The 25459-nt window shown below is 38.4% G+C and overlaps 1 protein-coding gene across 1 annotated transcript; it reads right to left on the bottom strand.

Annotated features, from left to right (window-relative positions):
• Positions 1-6: 6 nt before the first annotated feature.
• LOC143266503 (uncharacterized) lies at positions 7-4120 on the bottom strand. The gene is made up of 2 exons (XM_076541967.1): positions 2173-4120; positions 7-2091 (listed from the first exon to the last, which is right to left on the bottom strand). The coding sequence occupies exon 2, from the start codon at positions 1785-1787 to the stop codon at positions 453-455; it is 1335 nt and encodes a 444-aa protein (XP_076398082.1). The 5' UTR covers positions 1788-2091; positions 2173-4120; the 3' UTR covers positions 7-452.
• Between the last annotated feature and the right edge of the window lie 21339 nt (positions 4121-25459).

Raw genomic sequence — 25459 nt, 5'->3', positions numbered from 1 at the left:
CACGTCCGGTGCCAATTCCCTTCGGGCTACGTAGCCCGTGTCGGGCCCTATTGCGCGTATTTTTACGTTCATAATAGTTCGAGCCTTTATCCTAATGGGGTTTCCGGTATCGAACGGTATTACTATGTCCTTCCGACGGACACATTGATCCCGCATCGAAATCTCCGCATCCGTCAGGAACGGGTTCCCGAGTATTCCCTGTGTTGGTATGGGGAAAGAATTTTGCACGACGTAAAATTTGAATTTTTCACCGAACAAAGTGACATTCGTTGCTCCTATAGTGAGCACGGCCTGAGCTGAAATACCTGATATTGACATACGATCGTCCAAATTTATGACCATTTCGGGTCTTAGTGCTCCTATCTTAATCAAGTTTGGCTCCGCGCCCGTATCGATCATGAGGGCTGACTTGGCCTTGAGTTCTGGCGCAGTGACGCTTATCTGCGGAATCATTACTCCTCGTCCGTTATTGTAATTAATTCGGGCTGTTCTAACGTTACTGTGTGCATTGTTTTCGCGCTTGGGCCCTCCCGTCTCCTGATCGCCACGGGCGGGAGGGCTTGCTCGTTTCCCGAATTTCGCATTCGTTCGTTGTATTGACGCTTTCTACATTCGTGCAGATCGTGACCCGGAATATTGCAATATCGACAGAATCTATCGGGCAACGGCGGGTCTCTTCTGTCATCTCCGCGGGGATATCGCGTGAATCCCCGATTCGCCTGGTAATTTCGCGGCGGAACGGGCGATGTTGGTTTCCATGCGTCGCGACGCGGTGGACTGCTAAAACGGCGTTCGCGCCATTCCGGGTTTTGGTCACGCCTTCCGAAATCAACGCGACGCGGAGATTCGCTTCTTCTAAAGTCTCTACCCAATCGCCAGTCGGGAGTTCCGTCGCGCTGTTCGAAATTCACACGGCGCGTTTCGGTACGGCCCTGTCTCGACTTTTCTAACTCTAATCTCTTGAACGCTGAGATTGCTTCTCGAAATACACATTTTAACGGTTCGGCCGCGACCGATTTTACTTCTAAACGCATGGGTGACATCAACCCATCGATAAAGCACCCTTTCGCGAAATTGTTGATTTCGTCAATGTCAGGCGCGCCTCGGTCGCAATCGAGGATCGCGTCACGCAAGTCTTTTACTCGGGTTATGAAATCTAGAACGTGCTCACCGTTCTTCATGTAGATGCTCGCTAATTCGCCGCGGTAGTAGTCGACGGTGCGCTGTGGTCCAAAGATGTCCTTGAGGGTGTTACACAGCTCGGCGACGGTGTAGATCTCCTCGTCCTCCACAGCAGCGGCGGCGTGCCCACTCAAGTGTCCAATGATGAGTTTGACCAGAGTTCCCTCGGCGTGAGCGGGAATTAACTGCCTGGCTCTTTTGCACGCCCGTGTGAATGTTAATAACGTCGGCGAGGAACCATTGAAAACGGGCACCATTTTTACTGCTTCGTTCAGAGTGTAGCCGATGGATTCACTGACGACGGCAACACTTGGCACCTCCATTTCCGTGGGTAGTTCCTCGGGGATGTCTCTTTTCTTCGGTATTGCCCCTTGGCTCTGTTCAGCTTTCCGGATTCTGGCTAACAGTGCTTCGTTCCGCAGGCGAGCTTCTTCCAATTCTCGTCTCTCGCTGTCAAGCATTCGGGCCTCCTCCCGAAGGCGCCTCTCTTTTTCAATTTGTTGTTTCTGTACCATGGCCATTTCGTCCTCACTCATTGGTTCCGTTTGCCTCGAACGGAGTTCCATCGGCGTCGTCTTCTGCGTCCCAGCCGGTTGCGACGGCATGTTGTTGGCAGAATTCGTCTACCGAAGGTGGGCACGACCAATTGTTTCCGCGAAACGCCCGGAAAAAGTCCACCAACACTTTGTCCGGAACTTCCCTGTGGTTACGCACTTTTATGGCACTTCTTGTGTCCAAAACGTCGTAGCTGAGTAACGGCACTTCGCGTGATAACGTCTCAGTGTCCGATTCACTGTCCAAAGTCACAATTTCCGGTTTAAACACTTGTCGTAGAAACTTCTCTTCGAGGAGCTTGAGCTTCCTCGCCTTTTCTCGGCGGCCCGCACGGCAGCCACGCTTCTTTTTCCCCTATTTTCAAATGACGATTACGAAAATTTTATTACTTACGAAAGAAAAATACAATTCCTGTACTCAGTCTCAATGACTTACCGGCATGCTGTTGGCTAGCGTATTCCGCAGCGTTTGAACGCGCAAAAATCGGGTTACCAACAGCGATCGTCGGCTCGTAATTGGCTATTCACTATACTGTACGCGAAGAATTCGCAGTTTCTTTCAATACCGTGGCAACACCTTCGCTTTTACGCGCAAGTGCGACACGAATATCTACGGAAAACCTAACGAATCCTGTAGACAGAATTCCCCAAGTCTCTTCCAGGCAAGAGGTAGTACAGCTATGCAGCGCACGTACCGCTTGCAAGGTTGAGAACGTTAAGGATCTGCTCCTGTCGAAAAACTCTGTAGCGCGAAGAATTCGCAGTCTCTTTTGATACCGTGGCAACACCTTCGCTTTTACGCGCAAGTGTGACACAAATATCTGCGGAAAACTGGCGAATCTTGTAGACAGAATGCCCTAAGCCTCTTCCAGGCAAGAGGTAGTACGGCTATTGAAGCGCACGTACCGCTTGCAAGGTCGAGAACGTTAGAGATCTGCTCTTGTCGAAAAACTCTGTAGCGCGAACTCGATGTCTTAACTGTACGAAGGAGCGTGACTGAATGAGCGCGTTACTGCAGCGGCAGTGGATGCGTCACCCGCGCTGGCGTGAGACCCGGCGCGTCGTGGGAACGGGCGCGCTCAGGAATGCGGCGCGCTTATCTCCCGCTCGGTACGGTCGAGCGTCCGGCCGGTGTCGTCTTACGTCTGGCGTGCTCCTTATCTCGAGACCTCCTTGTCCGCTTTGTTCTTTCACACGCTTCGTAATCTTGGCTCGCTGAATGTCACGTAGGCAGCTATCTCTCCACGGTGCTGAGTCAATCCCACCGCTGTCACCAATTTTGTTACGGCCAGGAGTGTCCAGTGAAATAATGTACGGTTTCACTTGCCTCGCTGGCTATAACTTCTAACTATTTTCCTCAGCTTTCGGGTTAGCGTAGCTCGCTGGCTTACGTCGTGGCCCTGGGTCCCGTGGAAGCAGCTGTCGTTGAAGTATCTCTATGTCCTCGCTGTGGCTATTAAGCTCGTCTCGTGTGATTTATCACGCGAGTCAGGAGGTTGCAATAGTATGATACGAATCGTGCAGGTATTTGAAGACAGTGGACAACAATTATAATTATATAATGATATATTCTCCAATAAATCCTTGATTATATACGTGTATGGACAATGTTCCTTTATGATATATTCTTACGTTTATCCGCTCGACGAAATGGGTAGTCGATTACGACTCCCGAGGAATCAGGCTGGGCTGATGTGGTATTGTATGGCTGGACGGGCCTCAGGCAGGATTACCTAGCACTGAGGTTACCGGTATGCAGACTAGGGCGGACTGGCGCCGACTGGTTCTGTATGATAAGGAATGGTCTGGGTTTTATAGTGGTTGAGGACAAAGGAAATTGTTCTAGAAGGTTCTGGCTGATGTAAGAGGATGTTATGGCTAGGTGTCGATAAGGATGTTCGAGAAGGTTCTGGCTGATGCAAGAGGATGTTATGGTTGGTTTATCTTGAAGGATGTTTATAAGATGAGATACGGGAGTTGTCGTGAGAGGATGTTGTGGTTTGCTGTCGATAAGGGTATCATGATTAATTTGGCTAAAGGATGTTTATGAGTTGGATTATCGGGAGGATGTTTATGAGATTGAGTTCGAGGAAGGGACTTATCTTGTGGGAAAGGAATGTCGAGCGGTTCCTACGCTACTTGTTTCCTTATCTCTATGTGATTAACTGTGGCGTGAATAATATCTTATAGTTAGGGTTACATACGTGTCTTACGCTCTATGGTTACATTCATATCTTATATGCTAAGGCTACATACGCGTCTTATATTTTACGGTTACATTCATATCTTATATTCTATGGCTACATACTCTTATATTCATCTCTTACGTTCTATGGCTATATACGTGTCCTATATTCTATGTCAACGTCGGAGGCCCGACGTCACATCCGACCGGGACCAAGTCCGTTCGGCATAGTCGGTTCGGTGAAACGATGACTGACAACCTATACTAAGAACGATTAAAACCAATAGAATAACGCATTACTAGAACATTTATACCATTTTGACACGTTCGGATTCATAATTAACGAAATTATCGAAAATTTTTCATTACGCATAGTCGGTTCGGTGAAACGGTGACTGACAACATATATTAAAAATGATTAAAACGTAAAGAATAACGCATTACTAGACCATTTATACCATTTTGGCACGTTCGGATTCATAATTAACGAAATTATCCAAAATTTTTCGTTCCGCATAGTCGGTTCGGTGAAACGATGACTGACAACCTATATAAAAAACGATTAAAACCAATAGAATAACGTATTACTAGAACATTTATACAATTTTGGCACGTTCGGATTCATAAATAACAAAATTATTGAAAATTTTTCGTTCCGCATAGTCGGTTCGGTGGACCGTCTGATGCGAGACAATGTCCCACCGGCATAGTCGGTTCGGTGAATCGACGACTGACAACCTATATAAAAAACGATTAAAACCTATAGAATAACGTATCACTAGAACATTTATACCATTTTGGCACGTTCGGATTCATAATTGACGAAATTATCGAAAATTTTTCATTGCGCAGAGTCGGTTCGGTGAAAAGGTGACTGACAACCTATATTAGAAATGATTAAAACGTATAGAATAACGCATTACTAGAACATTTATACTATTTTGGCACGTTCGGATTCATAATTAACGAAATTATCTAAAATTTTTCGTTCCGCATAGTCGGTTCGGTGAAACGATGACTGACAACCTATATTAAAAACGATTAAAACCTATAGAATAACGTATTATTAGAACGTTTATACAATTTTGGCACGTTCGGATTCATAAATAACAAAATTATTGAAAATTTTTCGTTCCGCATAGTCGGTTCGGTAGGCCGTCCGACCGGGACCAAGTCCGTTCGGCATAGTCGGTTCGGTGAAACGATGACTGACAACCTATACTAAGAACGATTAAAACCAATAGAATAACGCATTACTAGAACATTTATACCATTTTGACACGTTCGGATTCATAATTAACGAAATTATCGAAAATTTTTCATTACGCATAGTCGGTTCGGTGAAACGGTGACTGACAACATATATTAAAAATGATTAAAACGTAAAGAATAACGCATTACTAGACCATTTATACCATTTTGGCACGTTCGGATTCATAATTAACGAAATTATCCAAAATTTTTCGTTCCGCATAGTCGGTTCGGTGAAACGATGACTGACAACCTATATAAAAAACGATTAAAACCAATAGAATAACGTATTACTAGAACATTTATACAATTTTGGCACGTTCGGATTCATAAATAACAAAATTATTGAAAATTTTTCGTTCCGCATAGTCGGTTCGGTGGACCGTCTGATGCGAGACAATGTCCCACCGGCATAGTCGGTTCGGTGAATCGACGACTGACAACCTATATAAAAAACGATTAAAACCTATAGAATAACGTATCACTAGAACATTTATACCATTTTGGCACGTTCGGATTCATAATTGACGAAATTATCGAAAATTTTTCATTGCGCAGAGTCGGTTCGGTGAAAAGGTGACTGACAACCTATATTAGAAATGATTAAAACGTATAGAATAACGCATTACTAGAACATTTATACTATTTTGGCACGTTCGGATTCATAATTAACGAAATTATCTAAAATTTTTCGTTCCGCATAGTCGGTTCGGTGAAACGATGACTGACAACCTATATTAAAAACGATTAAAACCTATAGAATAACGTATTATTAGAACGTTTATACAATTTTGGCACGTTCGGATTCATAAATAACAAAATTATTGAAAATTTTTCGTTCCGCATAGTCGGTTCGGTAGGCCGTCCGACCGGGACCAAGTCCGTTCGGCATAGTCGGTTCGGTGAAACGATGACTGACAACCTATACTAAGAACGATTAAAACCAATAGAATAACGCATTACTAGAACATTTATACCATTTTGACACGTTCGGATTCATAATTAACGAAATTATCGAAAATTTTTCATTACGCATAGTCGGTTCGGTGAAACGGTGACTGACAACATATATTAAAAATGATTAAAACGTAAAGAATAACGCATTACTAGACCATTTATACCATTTTGGCACGTTCGGATTCATAATTAACGAAATTATCCAAAATTTTTCGTTCCGCATAGTCGGTTCGGTGAAACGATGACTGACAACCTATATAAAAAACGATTAAAACCAATAGAATAACGTATTACTAGAACATTTATACAATTTTGGCACGTTCGGATTCATAAATAACAAAATTATTGAAAATTTTTCGTTCCGCATAGTCGGTTCGGTGGACCGTCTGATGCGAGACAATGTCCCACCGGCATAGTCGGTTCGGTGAATCGACGACTGACAACCTATATAAAAAACGATTAAAACCTATAGAATAACGTATCACTAGAACATTTATACCATTTTGGCACGTTCGGATTCATAATTGACGAAATTATCGAAAATTTTTCATTGCGCAGAGTCGGTTCGGTGAAAAGGTGACTGACAACCTATATTAGAAATGATTAAAACGTATAGAATAACGCATTACTAGAACATTTATACTATTTTGGCACGTTCGGATTCATAATTAACGAAATTATCTAAAATTTTTCGTTCCGCATAGTCGGTTCGGTGAAACGATGACTGACAACCTATATTAAAAACGATTAAAACCTATAGAATAACGTATTATTAGAACGTTTATACAATTTTGGCACGTTCGGATTCATAAATAACAAAATTATTGAAAATTTTTCGTTCCGCATAGTCGGTTCGGTAGGCCGTCCGACCGGGACCAAGTCCGTTCGGCATAGTCGGTTCGGTGAAACGATGACTGACAACCTATACTAAGAACGATTAAAACCAATAGAATAACGCATTACTAGAACATTTATACCATTTTGACACGTTCGGATTCATAATTAACGAAATTATCGAAAATTTTTCATTACGCATAGTCGGTTCGGTGAAACGGTGACTGACAACATATATTAAAAATGATTAAAACGTAAAGAATAACGCATTACTAGACCATTTATACCATTTTGGCACGTTCGGATTCATAATTAACGAAATTATCCAAAATTTTTCGTTCCGCATAGTCGGTTCGGTGAAACGATGACTGACAACCTATATAAAAAACGATTAAAACCAATAGAATAACGTATTACTAGAACATTTATACAATTTTGGCACGTTCGGATTCATAAATAACAAAATTATTGAAAATTTTTCGTTCCGCATAGTCGGTTCGGTGGACCGTCTGATGCGAGACAATGTCCCACCGGCATAGTCGGTTCGGTGAATCGACGACTGACAACCTATATAAAAAACGATTAAAACCTATAGAATAACGTATCACTAGAACATTTATACCATTTTGGCACGTTCGGATTCATAATTGACGAAATTATCGAAAATTTTTCATTGCGCAGAGTCGGTTCGGTGAAAAGGTGACTGACAACCTATATTAGAAATGATTAAAACGTATAGAATAACGCATTACTAGAACATTTATACTATTTTGGCACGTTCGGATTCATAATTAACGAAATTATCTAAAATTTTTCGTTCCGCATAGTCGGTTCGGTGAAACGATGACTGACAACCTATATTAAAAACGATTAAAACCTATAGAATAACGTATTATTAGAACGTTTATACAATTTTGGCACGTTCGGATTCATAAATAACAAAATTATTGAAAATTTTTCGTTCCGCATAGTCGGTTCGGTAGGCCGTCCGACCGGGACCAAGTCCGTTCGGCATAGTCGGTTCGGTGAAACGATGACTGACAACCTATACTAAGAACGATTAAAACCAATAGAATAACGCATTACTAGAACATTTATACCATTTTGACACGTTCGGATTCATAATTAACGAAATTATCGAAAATTTTTCATTACGCATAGTCGGTTCGGTGAAACGGTGACTGACAACATATATTAAAAATGATTAAAACGTAAAGAATAACGCATTACTAGACCATTTATACCATTTTGGCACGTTCGGATTCATAATTAACGAAATTATCCAAAATTTTTCGTTCCGCATAGTCGGTTCGGTGAAACGATGACTGACAACCTATATAAAAAACGATTAAAACCAATAGAATAACGTATTACTAGAACATTTATACAATTTTGGCACGTTCGGATTCATAAATAACAAAATTATTGAAAATTTTTCGTTCCGCATAGTCGGTTCGGTGGACCGTCTGATGCGAGACAATGTCCCACCGGCATAGTCGGTTCGGTGAATCGACGACTGACAACCTATATAAAAAACGATTAAAACCTATAGAATAACGTATCACTAGAACATTTATACCATTTTGGCACGTTCGGATTCATAATTGACGAAATTATCGAAAATTTTTCATTGCGCAGAGTCGGTTCGGTGAAAAGGTGACTGACAACCTATATTAGAAATGATTAAAACGTATAGAATAACGCATTACTAGAACATTTATACTATTTTGGCACGTTCGGATTCATAATTAACGAAATTATCTAAAATTTTTCGTTCCGCATAGTCGGTTCGGTGAAACGATGACTGACAACCTATATTAAAAACGATTAAAACCTATAGAATAACGTATTATTAGAACGTTTATACAATTTTGGCACGTTCGGATTCATAAATAACAAAATTATTGAAAATTTTTCGTTCCGCATAGTCGGTTCGGTAGGCCGTCCGACCGGGACCAAGTCCGTTCGGCATAGTCGGTTCGGTGAAACGATGACTGACAACCTATACTAAGAACGATTAAAACCAATAGAATAACGCATTACTAGAACATTTATACCATTTTGACACGTTCGGATTCATAATTAACGAAATTATCGAAAATTTTTCATTACGCATAGTCGGTTCGGTGAAACGGTGACTGACAACATATATTAAAAATGATTAAAACGTAAAGAATAACGCATTACTAGACCATTTATACCATTTTGGCACGTTCGGATTCATAATTAACGAAATTATCCAAAATTTTTCGTTCCGCATAGTCGGTTCGGTGAAACGATGACTGACAACCTATATAAAAAACGATTAAAACCAATAGAATAACGTATTACTAGAACATTTATACAATTTTGGCACGTTCGGATTCATAAATAACAAAATTATTGAAAATTTTTCGTTCCGCATAGTCGGTTCGGTGGACCGTCTGATGCGAGACAATGTCCCACCGGCATAGTCGGTTCGGTGAATCGACGACTGACAACCTATATAAAAAACGATTAAAACCTATAGAATAACGTATCACTAGAACATTTATACCATTTTGGCACGTTCGGATTCATAATTGACGAAATTATCGAAAATTTTTCATTGCGCAGAGTCGGTTCGGTGAAAAGGTGACTGACAACCTATATTAGAAATGATTAAAACGTATAGAATAACGCATTACTAGAACATTTATACTATTTTGGCACGTTCGGATTCATAATTAACGAAATTATCTAAAATTTTTCGTTCCGCATAGTCGGTTCGGTGAAACGATGACTGACAACCTATATTAAAAACGATTAAAACCTATAGAATAACGTATTATTAGAACGTTTATACAATTTTGGCACGTTCGGATTCATAAATAACAAAATTATTGAAAATTTTTCGTTCCGCATAGTCGGTTCGGTAGGCCGTCCGACCGGGACCAAGTCCGTTCGGCATAGTCGGTTCGGTGAAACGATGACTGACAACCTATACTAAGAACGATTAAAACCAATAGAATAACGCATTACTAGAACATTTATACCATTTTGACACGTTCGGATTCATAATTAACGAAATTATCGAAAATTTTTCATTACGCATAGTCGGTTCGGTGAAACGGTGACTGACAACATATATTAAAAATGATTAAAACGTAAAGAATAACGCATTACTAGACCATTTATACCATTTTGGCACGTTCGGATTCATAATTAACGAAATTATCCAAAATTTTTCGTTCCGCATAGTCGGTTCGGTGAAACGATGACTGACAACCTATATAAAAAACGATTAAAACCAATAGAATAACGTATTACTAGAACATTTATACAATTTTGGCACGTTCGGATTCATAAATAACAAAATTATTGAAAATTTTTCGTTCCGCATAGTCGGTTCGGTGGACCGTCTGATGCGAGACAATGTCCCACCGGCATAGTCGGTTCGGTGAATCGACGACTGACAACCTATATAAAAAACGATTAAAACCTATAGAATAACGTATCACTAGAACATTTATACCATTTTGGCACGTTCGGATTCATAATTGACGAAATTATCGAAAATTTTTCATTGCGCAGAGTCGGTTCGGTGAAAAGGTGACTGACAACCTATATTAGAAATGATTAAAACGTATAGAATAACGCATTACTAGAACATTTATACTATTTTGGCACGTTCGGATTCATAATTAACGAAATTATCTAAAATTTTTCGTTCCGCATAGTCGGTTCGGTGAAACGATGACTGACAACCTATATTAAAAACGATTAAAACCTATAGAATAACGTATTATTAGAACGTTTATACAATTTTGGCACGTTCGGATTCATAAATAACAAAATTATTGAAAATTTTTCGTTCCGCATAGTCGGTTCGGTAGGCCGTCCGACCGGGACCAAGTCCGTTCGGCATAGTCGGTTCGGTGAAACGATGACTGACAACCTATACTAAGAACGATTAAAACCAATAGAATAACGCATTACTAGAACATTTATACCATTTTGACACGTTCGGATTCATAATTAACGAAATTATCGAAAATTTTTCATTACGCATAGTCGGTTCGGTGAAACGGTGACTGACAACATATATTAAAAATGATTAAAACGTAAAGAATAACGCATTACTAGACCATTTATACCATTTTGGCACGTTCGGATTCATAATTAACGAAATTATCCAAAATTTTTCGTTCCGCATAGTCGGTTCGGTGAAACGATGACTGACAACCTATATAAAAAACGATTAAAACCAATAGAATAACGTATTACTAGAACATTTATACAATTTTGGCACGTTCGGATTCATAAATAACAAAATTATTGAAAATTTTTCGTTCCGCATAGTCGGTTCGGTGGACCGTCTGATGCGAGACAATGTCCCACCGGCATAGTCGGTTCGGTGAATCGACGACTGACAACCTATATAAAAAACGATTAAAACCTATAGAATAACGTATCACTAGAACATTTATACCATTTTGGCACGTTCGGATTCATAATTGACGAAATTATCGAAAATTTTTCATTGCGCAGAGTCGGTTCGGTGAAAAGGTGACTGACAACCTATATTAGAAATGATTAAAACGTATAGAATAACGCATTACTAGAACATTTATACTATTTTGGCACGTTCGGATTCATAATTAACGAAATTATCTAAAATTTTTCGTTCCGCATAGTCGGTTCGGTGAAACGATGACTGACAACCTATATTAAAAACGATTAAAACCTATAGAATAACGTATTATTAGAACGTTTATACAATTTTGGCACGTTCGGATTCATAAATAACAAAATTATTGAAAATTTTTCGTTCCGCATAGTCGGTTCGGTAGGCCGTCCGACCGGGACCAAGTCCGTTCGGCATAGTCGGTTCGGTGAAACGATGACTGACAACCTATACTAAGAACGATTAAAACCAATAGAATAACGCATTACTAGAACATTTATACCATTTTGACACGTTCGGATTCATAATTAACGAAATTATCGAAAATTTTTCATTACGCATAGTCGGTTCGGTGAAACGGTGACTGACAACATATATTAAAAATGATTAAAACGTAAAGAATAACGCATTACTAGACCATTTATACCATTTTGGCACGTTCGGATTCATAATTAACGAAATTATCCAAAATTTTTCGTTCCGCATAGTCGGTTCGGTGAAACGATGACTGACAACCTATATAAAAAACGATTAAAACCAATAGAATAACGTATTACTAGAACATTTATACAATTTTGGCACGTTCGGATTCATAAATAACAAAATTATTGAAAATTTTTCGTTCCGCATAGTCGGTTCGGTGGACCGTCTGATGCGAGACAATGTCCCACCGGCATAGTCGGTTCGGTGAATCGACGACTGACAACCTATATAAAAAACGATTAAAACCTATAGAATAACGTATCACTAGAACATTTATACCATTTTGGCACGTTCGGATTCATAATTGACGAAATTATCGAAAATTTTTCATTGCGCAGAGTCGGTTCGGTGAAAAGGTGACTGACAACCTATATTAGAAATGATTAAAACGTATAGAATAACGCATTACTAGAACATTTATACTATTTTGGCACGTTCGGATTCATAATTAACGAAATTATCTAAAATTTTTCGTTCCGCATAGTCGGTTCGGTGAAACGATGACTGACAACCTATATTAAAAACGATTAAAACCTATAGAATAACGTATTATTAGAACGTTTATACAATTTTGGCACGTTCGGATTCATAAATAACAAAATTATTGAAAATTTTTCGTTCCGCATAGTCGGTTCGGTAGGCCGTCCGACCGGGACCAAGTCCGTTCGGCATAGTCGGTTCGGTGAAACGATGACTGACAACCTATACTAAGAACGATTAAAACCAATAGAATAACGCATTACTAGAACATTTATACCATTTTGACACGTTCGGATTCATAATTAACGAAATTATCGAAAATTTTTCATTACGCATAGTCGGTTCGGTGAAACGGTGACTGACAACATATATTAAAAATGATTAAAACGTAAAGAATAACGCATTACTAGACCATTTATACCATTTTGGCACGTTCGGATTCATAATTAACGAAATTATCCAAAATTTTTCGTTCCGCATAGTCGGTTCGGTGAAACGATGACTGACAACCTATATAAAAAACGATTAAAACCAATAGAATAACGTATTACTAGAACATTTATACAATTTTGGCACGTTCGGATTCATAAATAACAAAATTATTGAAAATTTTTCGTTCCGCATAGTCGGTTCGGTGGACCGTCTGATGCGAGACAATGTCCCACCGGCATAGTCGGTTCGGTGAATCGACGACTGACAACCTATATAAAAAACGATTAAAACCTATAGAATAACGTATCACTAGAACATTTATACCATTTTGGCACGTTCGGATTCATAATTGACGAAATTATCGAAAATTTTTCATTGCGCAGAGTCGGTTCGGTGAAAAGGTGACTGACAACCTATATTAGAAATGATTAAAACGTATAGAATAACGCATTACTAGAACATTTATACTATTTTGGCACGTTCGGATTCATAATTAACGAAATTATCGAAAATTTTTCGTTCCGCATAGTCGGTTCGGTGAAACGATGACTGACAACCTATATTAAAAACGATTAAAACCTATAGAATAACGTATTATTAGAACGTTTATACAATTTTGGCACGTTCGGATTCATAAATAACAAAATTATTGAAAATTTTTCGTTCCGCATAGTCGGTTCGGTAGGCCGTCCGACCGGGACCAAGTCCGTTCGGCATAGTCGGTTCGGTGAAACGATGACTGACAACCTATACTAAGAACGATTAAAACCAATAGAATAACGCATTACTAGAACATTTATACCATTTTGACACGTTCGGATTCATAATTAACGAAATTATCGAAAATTTTTCATTACGCATAGTCGGTTCGGTGAAACGGTGACTGACAACATATATTAAAAATGATTAAAACGTAAAGAATAACGCATTACTAGACCATTTATACCATTTTGGCACGTTCGGATTCATAATTAACGAAATTATCCAAAATTTTTCGTTCCGCATAGTCGGTTCGGTGAAACGATGACTGACAACCTATATAAAAAACGATTAAAACCAATAGAATAACGTATTACTAGAACATTTATACAATTTTGGCACGTTCGGATTCATAAATAACAAAATTATTGAAAATTTTTCGTTCCGCATAGTCGGTTCGGTGGACCGTCTGATGCGAGACAATGTCCCACCGGCATAGTCGGTTCGGTGAATCGACGACTGACAACCTATATAAAAAACGATTAAAACCTATAGAATAACGTATCACTAGAACATTTATACCATTTTGGCACGTTCGGATTCATAATTGACGAAATTATCGAAAATTTTTCATTGCGCAGAGTCGGTTCGGTGAAAAGGTGACTGACAACCTATATTAGAAATGATTAAAACGTATAGAATAACGCATTACTAGAACATTTATACTATTTTGGCACGTTCGGATTCATAATTAACGAAATTATCTAAAATTTTTCGTTCCGCATAGTCGGTTCGGTGAAACGATGACTGACAACCTATATTAAAAACGATTAAAACCTATAGAATAACGTATTATTAGAACGTTTATACAATTTTGGCACGTTCGGATTCATAAATAACAAAATTATTGAAAATTTTTCGTTCCGCATAGTCGGTTCGGTAGGCCGTCCGACCGGGACCAAGTCCGTTCGGCATAGTCGGTTCGGTGAAACGATGACTGACAACCTATACTAAGAACGATTAAAACCAATAGAATAACGCATTACTAGAACATTTATACCATTTTGACACGTTCGGATTCATAATTAACGAAATTATCGAAAATTTTTCATTACGCATAGTCGGTTCGGTGAAACGGTGACTGACAACATATATTAAAAATGATTAAAACGTAAAGAATAACGCATTACTAGACCATTTATACCATTTTGGCACGTTCGGATTCATAATTAACGAAATTATCCAAAATTTTTCGTTCCGCATAGTCGGTTCGGTGAAACGATGACTGACAACCTATATAAAAAACGATTAAAACCAATAGAATAACGTATTACTAGAACATTTATACAATTTTGGCACGTTCGGATTCATAAATAACAAAATTATTGAAAATTTTTCGTTCCGCATAGTCGGTTCGGTGGACCGTCTGATGCGAGACAATGTCCCACCGGCATAGTCGGTTCGGTGAATCGACGACTGACAACCTATATAAAAAACGATTAAAACCTATAGAATAACGTATCACTAGAACATTTATACCATTTTGGCACGTTCGGATTCATAATTGACGAAATTATCGAAAATTTTTCATTGCGCAGAGTCGGTTCGGTGAAAAGGTGACTGACAACCTATATTAGAAATGATTAAAACGTATAGAATAACGCATTACTAGAACATTTATACTATTTTGGCACGTTCGGATTCATAATTAACGAAATTATCTAAAATTTTTCGTTCCGCATAGTCGGTTCGGTGAAACGATGACTGACAACCTATATTAAAAACGATTAAAACCTATAGAATAACGTATTATTAGAACGTTTATACAATTTTGGCACGTTCGGATTCATAAATAACAAAATTATTGAAAATTTTTCGTTCCGCATAGTCGGTTCGGTAGGCCGTCCGACCGGGACCAAGTCCGTTCGGCATAGTCGGTTCGGTGAAACGATGACTGACAACCTATACTAAGAACGATTAAAACCAATAGAATAACGCATTACTAGAACATTTATACCATTTTGACACGTTCGGATTCATAATTAACGAAATTATCGAAAATTTTTCATTACGCATAGTCGGTTCGGTGAAACGGTGACTGACAACATATATTAAAAATGATTAAAACGTAAAGAATAACGCATTACTAGACCATTTATACCATTTTGGCACGTTCGGATTCATAATTAACGAAATTATCCAAAATTTTTCGTTCCGCATAGTCGGTTCGGTGAAACGATGACTGACAACCTATATAAAAAACGATTAAAACCAATAGAATAACGTATTACTAGAACATTTATACAATTTTGGCACGTTCGGATTCATAAATAACAAAATTATTGAAAATTTTTCGTTCCGCATAGTCGGTTCGGTGGACCGTCTGATGCGAGACAATGTCCCACCGGCATAGTCGGTTCGGTGAATCGACGACTGACAACCTATATAAAAAACGATTAAAACCTATAGAATAACGTATCACTAGAACATTTATACCATTTTGGCACGTTCGGATTCATAATTGACGAAATTATCGAAAATTTTTCATTGCGCAGAGTCGGTTCGGTGAAAAGGTGACTGACAACCTATATTAGAAATGATTAAAACGTATAGAATAACGCATTACTAGAACATTTATACTATTTTGGCACGTTCGGATTCATAATTAACGAAATTATCTAAAATTTTTCGTTCCGCATAGTCGGTTCGGTGAAACGATGACTGACAACCTATATTAAAAACGATTAAAACCTATAGAATAACGTATTATTAGAACGTTTATACAATTTTGGCACGTTCGGATTCATAAATAACAAAATTATTGAAAATTTTTCGTTCCGCATAGTCGGTTCGGTAGGCCGTCCGACCGGGACCAAGTCCGTTCGGCATAGTCGGTTCGGTGAAACGATGACTGACAACCTATACTAAGAACGATTAAAACCAATAGAATAACGCATTACTAGAACATTTATACCATTTTGACACGTTCGGATTCATAATTAACGAAATTATCGAAAATTTTTCATTACGCATAGTCGGTTCGGTGAAACGGTGACTGACAACATATATTAAAAATGATTAAAACGTAAAGAATAACGCATTACTAGACCATTTATACCATTTTGGCACGTTCGGATTCATAATTAACGAAATTATCCAAAATTTTTCGTTCCGCATAGTCGGTTCGGTGAAACGATGACTGACAACCTATATAAAAAACGATTAAAACCAATAGAATAACGTATTACTAGAACATTTATACAATTTTGGCACGTTCGGATTCATAAATAACAAAATTATTGAAAATTTTTCGTTCCGCATAGTCGGTTCGGTGGACCGTCTGATGCGAGACAATGTCCCACCGGCATAGTCGGTTCGGTGAATCGACGACTGACAACCTATATAAAAAACGATTAAAACCTATAGAATAACGTATCACTAGAACATTTATACCATTTTGGCACGTTCGGATTCATAATTGACGAAATTATCGAAAATTTTTCATTGCGCAGAGTCGGTTCGGTGAAAAGGTGACTGACAACCTATATTAGAAATGATTAAAACGTATAGAATAACGCATTACTAGAACATTTATACTATTTTGGCACGTTCGGATTCATAATTAACGAAATTATCTAAAATTTTTCGTTCCGCATAGTCGGTTCGGTGAAACGATGACTGACAACCTATATTAAAAACGATTAAAACCTATAGAATAACGTATTATTAGAACGTTTATACAATTTTGGCACGTTCGGATTCATAAATAACAAAATTATTGAAAATTTTTCGTTCCGCATAGTCGGTTCGGTAGGCCGTCCGACCGGGACCAAGTCCGTTCGGCATAGTCGGTTCGGTGAAACGATGACTGACAACCTATACTAAGAACGATTAAAACCAATAGAATAACGCATTACTAGAACATTTATACCATTTTGACACGTTCGGATTCATAATTAACGAAATTATCGAAAATTTTTCATTACGCATAGTCGGTTCGGTGAAACGGTGACTGACAACATATATTAAAAATGATTAAAACGTAAAGAATAACGCATTACTAGACCATTTATACCATTTTGGCACGTTCGGATTCATAATTAACGAAATTATCCAAAATTTTTCGTTCCGCATAGTCGGTTCGGTGAAACGATGACTGACAACCTATATAAAAAACGATTAAAACCAATAGAATAACGTATTACTAGAACATTTATACAATTTTGGCACGTTCGGATTCATAAATAACAAAATTATTGAAAATTTTTCGTTCCGCATAGTCGGTTCGGTGGACCGTCTGATGCGAGACAATGTCCCACCGGCATAGTCGGTTCGGTGAATCGACGACTGACAACCTATATAAAAAACGATTAAAACCTATAGAATAACGTATCACTAGAACATTTATACCATTTTGGCACGTTCGGATTCATAATTGACGAAATTATCGAAAATTTTTCATTGCGCAGAGTCGGTTCGGTGAAAAGGTGACTGACAACCTATATTAGAAATGATTAAAACGTATAGAATAACGCATTACTAGAACATTTATACTATTTTGGCACGTTCGGATTCATAATTAACGAAATTATCTAAAATTTTTCGTTCCGCATAGTCGGTTCGGTGAAACGATGACTGACAACCTATATTAAAAACGATTAAAACCTATAGAATAACGTATTATTAGAACGTTTATACAATTTTGGCACGTTCGGATTCATAAATAACAAAATTATTGAAAATTTTTCGTTCCGCATAGTCGGTTCGGTAGGCCGTCCGACCGGGACCAAGTCCGTTCGGCATAGTCGGTTCGGTGAAACGATGACTGACAACCTATACTAAGAACGATTAAAACCAATAGAATAACGCATTACTAGAACATTTATACCATTTTGACACGTTCGGATTCATAATTAACGAAATTATCGAAAATTTTTCATTACGCATAGTCGGTTCGGTGAAACGGTGACTGACAACATATATTAAAAATGATTAAAACGTAAAGAATAACGCATTACTAGACCATTTATACCATTTTGGCACGTTCGGATTCATAATTAACGAAATTATCCAAAATTTTTCGTTCCGCATAGTCGGTTCGGTGAAACGATGACTGACAACCTATATAAAAAACGATTAAAACCAATAGAATAACGTATTACTAGAACATTTATACAATTTTGGCACGTTCGGATTCATAAATAACAAAATTATTGAAAATTTTTCGTTCCGCATAGTCGGTTCGGTGGACCGTCTGATGCGAGACAATGTCCCACCGGCATAGTCGGTTCGGTGAATCGACGACTGACAACCTATATAAAAAACGATTAAAACCTATAGAATAACGTATCACTAGAACATTTATACCATTTTGGCACGTTCGGATTCATAATTGACGAAATTATCGAAAATTTTTCATTGCGCAGAGTCGGTTCGGTGAAAAGGTGACTGACAACCTATATTAGAAATGATTAAAACGTATAGAATAACGCATTACTAGAACATTTATACTATTTTGGCACGTTCGGATTCATAATTAACGAAATTATCTAAAATTTTTCGTTCCGCATAGTCGGTTCGGTGAAACGATGACTGACAACCTATATTAAAAACGATTAAAACCTATAGAATAACGTATTATTAGAACGTTTATACAATTTTGGCACGTTCGGATTCATAAATAACAAAATTATTGAAAATTTTTCGTTCCGCATAGTCGGTTCGGTAGGCCGTCCGACCGGGACCAAGTCCGTTCGGCATAGTCGGTTCGGTGAAACGATGACTGACAACCTATACTAAGAACGATTAAAACCAATAGAATAACGCATTACTAGAACATTTATACCATTTTGACACGTTCGGATTCATAATTAACGAAATTATCGAAAATTTTTCATTACGCATAGTCGGTTCGGTGAAACGGTGACTGACAACATATATTAAAAATGATTAAAACGTAAAGAATAACGCATTACTAGACCATTTATACCATTTTGGCACGTTCGGATTCATAATTAACGAAATTATCCAAAATTTTTCGTTCCGCATAGTCGGTTCGGTGAAACGATGACTGACAACCTATATAAAAAACGATTAAAACCAATAGAATAACGTATTACTAGAACATTTATACAATTTTGGCACGTTCGGATTCATAAATAACAAAATTATTGAAAATTTTTCGTTCCGCATAGTCGGTTCGGTGGACCGTCTGATGCGAGACAATGTCCCACCGGCATAGTCGGTTCGGTGAATCGACGACTGACAACCTATATAAAAAACGATTAAAACCTATAGAATAACGTATCACTAGAACATTTATACCATTTTGGCACGTTCGGATTCATAATTGACGAAATTATCGAAAATTTTTCATTGCGCAGAGTCGGTTCGGTGAAAAGGTGACTGACAACCTATATTAGAAATGATTAAAACGTATAGAATAACGCATTACTAGAACATTTATACTATTTTGGCACGTTCGGATTCATAATTAACGAAATTATCGAAAATTTTTCGTTCCGCATAGTCGGTTCGGTGAAACGATGACTGACAACCTATATTAAAAACGATTAAAACCTATAGAATAACGTATTATTAGAACGTTTATACAATTTTGGCACGTTCGGATTCATAAATAACAAAATTATTGAAAATTTTTCGTTCCGCATAGTCGGTTCGGTAGGCCGTCCGACCGGGACCAAGTCCGTTCGGCATAGTCGGTTCGGTGAAACGATGACTGACAACCTATACTAAGAACGATTAAAACCAATAGAATAACGCATTACTAGAACATTTATACCATTTTGACACGTTCGGATTCATAATTAACGAAATTATCGAAAATTTTTCATTACGCATAGTCGGTTCGGTGAAACGGTGACTGACAACATATATTAAAAATGATTAAAACGTAAAGAATAACGCATTACTAGACCATTTATACCATTTTGGCACGTTCGGATTCATAATTAACGAAATTATCCAAAATTTTTCGTTCCGCATAGTCGGTTCGGTGAAACGATGACTGACAACCTATATAAAAAACGATTAAAACCAATAGAATAACGTATTACTAGAACATTTATACAATTTTGGCACGTTCGGATTCATAAATAACAAAATTATTGAAAATTTTTCGTTCCGCATAGTCGGTTCGGTGGACCGTCTGATGCGAGACAATGTCCCACCGGCATAGTCGGTTCGGTGAATCGACGACTGACAACCTATATAAAAAACGATTAAAACCTATAGAATAACGTATCACTAGAACATTTATACCATTTTGGCACGTTCGGATTCATAATTGACGAAATTATCGAAAATTTTTCATTGCGCAGAGTCGGTTCGGTGAAAAGGTGACTGACAACCTATATTAAAAATGATTAAAACGTATAGAATAACGCACTACTAGACCATTTATACCATTTTGCCACGTTCGGATTCATAATTAACGAAGTTATCTAAAATTTTTCGCTCCGCATACTCGGTTCGGTGAAACGATGATTGACAACCTATATATAAAACGATTAAAACCAATAGAATAACGTATTACTAGAACATTTATACAATTTTGGCACGTTCGGATTCATAAATAACAAAATTATTGAAAATTTTTCGTTCCGCATAGTCGGTTCGGTGGACCGTCCGATGCGAGACAATGTCCCACCGGCATAGTCGGTTCGGTGAATCGACGACCGACAACCTATATAAAAAACGATTAAAACCTATAGAATAACGTATCACTAGACCATTTATACCATTTTAGCACGTTCCTATTCATGATTAACGAAATTATCGAAAATTTTTCATTGCGCATAGTCGGTTCGGTGAAACGGTGACTGACAACCTATATTAAAAATGATTATAACGTATAGAATAACGTATCACTAGAACATTTATACAATTTTGGCACGTTCGGATTCATAAATAACAAAATTATTGAAAATTTTTCGTTCCGCATAGTCGGTTCGGTGAAACGATGACTGACAACCTATATTAAAAACGATTAAAACCTATAGAATAACGTATTACTGGAACATTTATACAATTTTTGCACGTTCGGATTCATAAATAACAAAATTATTGAGAATTATTCGTTCCGCATAGTCGGTTCGGTGGGCCGTCCGAGCACGACCAAGTCCGTCCGGCATAGTCGGTTCGGTGAAACGATGACTGACAACCTATACTAAGAACGATTAAAACCAATAGAATAACGTATTACTAGAACGTTTATACAACTTTGGCACGTTCGGATTCATAAATAACAAAATTATTGAGAATTATTCGTTCCGCATAGTCGGTTCGGTGAAACGATGATTGACAACCTGTATAAAAATTGTTCATAACCGATAAAGTAACGTATTTCTAGCACCGATATACCGTTTCGGCACTTTCGGATACATAATTAACGAAATTATCGAAAATTTTTCATTCCGCATAGTCGGTTCGGTGAAACGATGACTGACAACATATATAAAAAACGATCAAAACCTATAGAATAACGTATTGCTAGAACATTTATACCACTTTGGCACGTTCGGATTCATTATTAACGTAATTATCGAAATTTTTTCATTCCGCATAGTCGGTTCGGTGAAACGATGATTGACAACCTATATAAAAATTGCTCAAAACCAATAAAGTAACGTATATCTAGCACCGCTATACCGTTTCGGCACGTTCGGATTCATAAATGTCGAAATTAACGGAGAAACATCGTTCCGCATAGTCGGTTCGGTGAACCGATGACTGACAACGCATATAAAAAACACTTAGAATCGATGCCGTAGCCGATTTCTATTGCCGCTAGAACGTTTTGGTACGTCCGAATTCAATATCGTAGAAATTATCCACGAAACTCTGTTCCGCATAGTCGGTTCGGTGGACCGTCCGAGTGCGACCAAGTCCCTCCGGCATAGTCGGTTCGGTGGATCGGCTACTGACAACCTATTGAATTATTGCTTAGAATAGATAAAGTAACGTATTTCTAGTGTCCCTATACCGTTTTGGCACGTTCGGATGCACTATTGTAGATATTATCGATAAAACTCCGTTCCGCTTAGTCGGTTCGGTGAACCGATGACCGACAACGCATAGAAAAATCACTCAGTATCGATACTGTAACGGATTTCTATTACCGCCATAACGTTTTTGTACGTTCGAATTCAAAATGGTAGAAATTATCGACGAAACTCCGTTCCGCTTAGTCGGTTCGGTACGGAGCGCAACCGCGACTATGTCCCCCCGGCATAGTCGGTTCGGTGGATCGGCTACTGACAACCTATTGAATTAATGCTCAGAATCGATGCAGTAACGTATTTCTAGCATTCCTATACCGTTTTGGCACGTTCGGATCCACTATTGTACATATTATCGACAAAACTCCGTTCCGCTTAGTCGGTTCGGTGAACCGATGACCGACAACGCATAGAAAAATCACTCAGTATCGATACTGTAACGGATTTCTATTACCGCCATAACGTTTTTGTACGTTTGAATTCAAAATGGTAGAAATTATCGACGAAACTCCGTTCCGCTTAGTCGGTTCGGTACGGAGCGCAACCGCGACTATGTCCCCCGGGCATAGTCGGTTCGGTGGATCGGCTACTGACAACCTATTGAATTAATGCTCAGAATCGATGCAGTAACGTATTTCTAGCATTCCTATACCGTTTTGGCACGTTCGGATCCACTATTGTAGATATTATCGATAAAATTCCGTTCCGCTTAGTCGGTTCGGTGAACCGATGACTGACAACGCATAGAAGAAACACTTAGAATCGATACTGTAACGGATTTCTATTTCCCCCCATAACGTTTTTGTACGTTCGAATTCAAAATGGTAGAAATTATCGACGAAACTCCGTTCCGCTTAGTCGGTTCGGTACGGAGCGCAACCGCGACTATGTCCCCCGGGCATAGTCGGTTCGGTGGATCGGCTACTGACAACCTATTGAATTAATGCTTAGAATAGATAAAGTAACGTATTTCTAGCATTCCTGTACCAGTTTGGCACGTTCGGGTGCGCAATTGTTCGAGTTATCGACGAAACTCCGTTCCGCATAGTCGGTTCGGTGCGTCGTTTACATTTTCTAAGTCCTGGCCGCGTATTGCTTTCTCATTTCCAAAGTCCTGGCCGCGTATTGCTTTCTCATTTCCATAGTCCTGGCCGCGTATTGCTTTCTCATTTCCAAAGTCCTGGCCGCGTATTGCTTTCTCATTTCCAAAGTCCTGGCCGCGTATTGCTTTCTCATTTTCAATGTCCTGGCCGCGTATTGCTTTCCGTCTTTCTAACATCCGACCGTGTAGTACTTAGCATTTTCGAAGTCTCAGCCGCGTTATGAGATTTATTTTTTTAAGTCCGCCGGCGCTCATGGCTTTATTTTCTTCTCTACGCGCGCGCGCGTGCCTTTCTATTTTTTTTCTAAGTCCAACGGCGTATTGCTTTCAAAAAATTTTCTTCGCGCTTCGCGCGAACGAGGAACAAAAAAAAAATTTTTTTTTCCTCTCCTCTCACTTACTTTCCTTGCCTTTCCCCCCCTTCTTCGCCCTTTTCTTCACACTTTCGCTCTCTATATAATATATATATTATTATGTCTAATAATATAATTAACTATTATTTATTATATTAATATTATAATATAATATAATTTATAAGTGTGATGTTAAAACCTCATTCACACTCTCAAACTTATAATTAATTTGATCTCTCCAACACTTATTAGGGGCCTTTCTCCTCAAATCGTAATGTTCCACTGTAACATCGTGGACATAGATACTGAGGATAGACCACGGAGAGATCATATATTTCTGACACTTCTTGTATTAGAAACTTTGCGTTTCGTTGCTTTCGCAGATGTTCGTCCACATCTTGTTGTGCGAGTCGCATATCTCAACCTTCGTTCTTTAATTCTCACAAAGTTGTACGAAGTCGCGAAATAAACATGTATCTCGCATTCGTACGAGAGGTGTCTGGCCTTCCTCAGAACACCTCTCTCTTTATTAGTACGATCTAAGTATATATCTCGTGTGTCTCGTGCCGAAGTCCAGAAAAATTTCTATAAACTTTGCCTTTTTTCCATACGGCAGACACATTTTTGCTTAGGACACCTCTATTTTGCTTTGCAAAATTTTATATAACTTTATTTTGGGGACGTAATCTTAGCATGTATTATTCGATGCATTTTAACATCAGTTACTTCTCGTCATTCGCCACAGTTCTGCTTTTTACCACACTTTGGGTCCTTTTCAACCCGCGGTAACATTTGGCGGAGAGCGACGCTGCCCCATCGTCCGGCATGTTCGGACCGTCGTCTCCCATATAGATACCGAACGGCCGTCCAAATGGTCGGCGACGCCGGCTCTTACGCACTGAACCTTATAGTGAAAAAGTGCGATTTTTGCTCAACTTTTCAAAAGTCGATTTTTACTTTAAAAATTTTACGAACTTCCCAACTTACGTTGTCGTTCGTCATATTTCCATGCACCACCAATTGCCATTTCATATCATTTCTCATGGTACGAAAGTATCGAAGTAAAAATACTTAGTCTTTCGTACGAGAGAAATTTTGCCTTAGGACACCTTCAGTTCGTGTAAAATTTCATTAATTTTACTTTGAACATAATTCTAGTTTATGTCAGATCGATGCATTTTAGCAACGATTATTCGTAACTTGCCAAAGTTCCGCTTATACGTATATTGGGTCTGTTTGACCCGCGGTAACTTATGGCGGAGAACGACGCTGCCCCATCGTC

The sequence above is a fragment of the Megachile rotundata genome, unplaced genomic scaffold (assembly GCF_050947335.1).
Source record: "Megachile rotundata isolate GNS110a unplaced genomic scaffold, iyMegRotu1 scaffold1053, whole genome shotgun sequence".
Classification (NCBI taxonomy): domain Eukaryota; kingdom Metazoa; phylum Arthropoda; class Insecta; order Hymenoptera; family Megachilidae; genus Megachile; species Megachile rotundata.
Note: the sequence above shows the minus strand (reverse complement) of the source record. Positions and strands in the feature narration are given on the sequence as shown.

Excerpts from the sequence above, each read along its gene's own strand:
- LOC143266503 (XM_076541967.1), bottom strand. The coding sequence starts at position 1,787 with ATGCCGTCGCAACCGGCTGGGACGCAGAAGACGACGCCGATGGAACTC.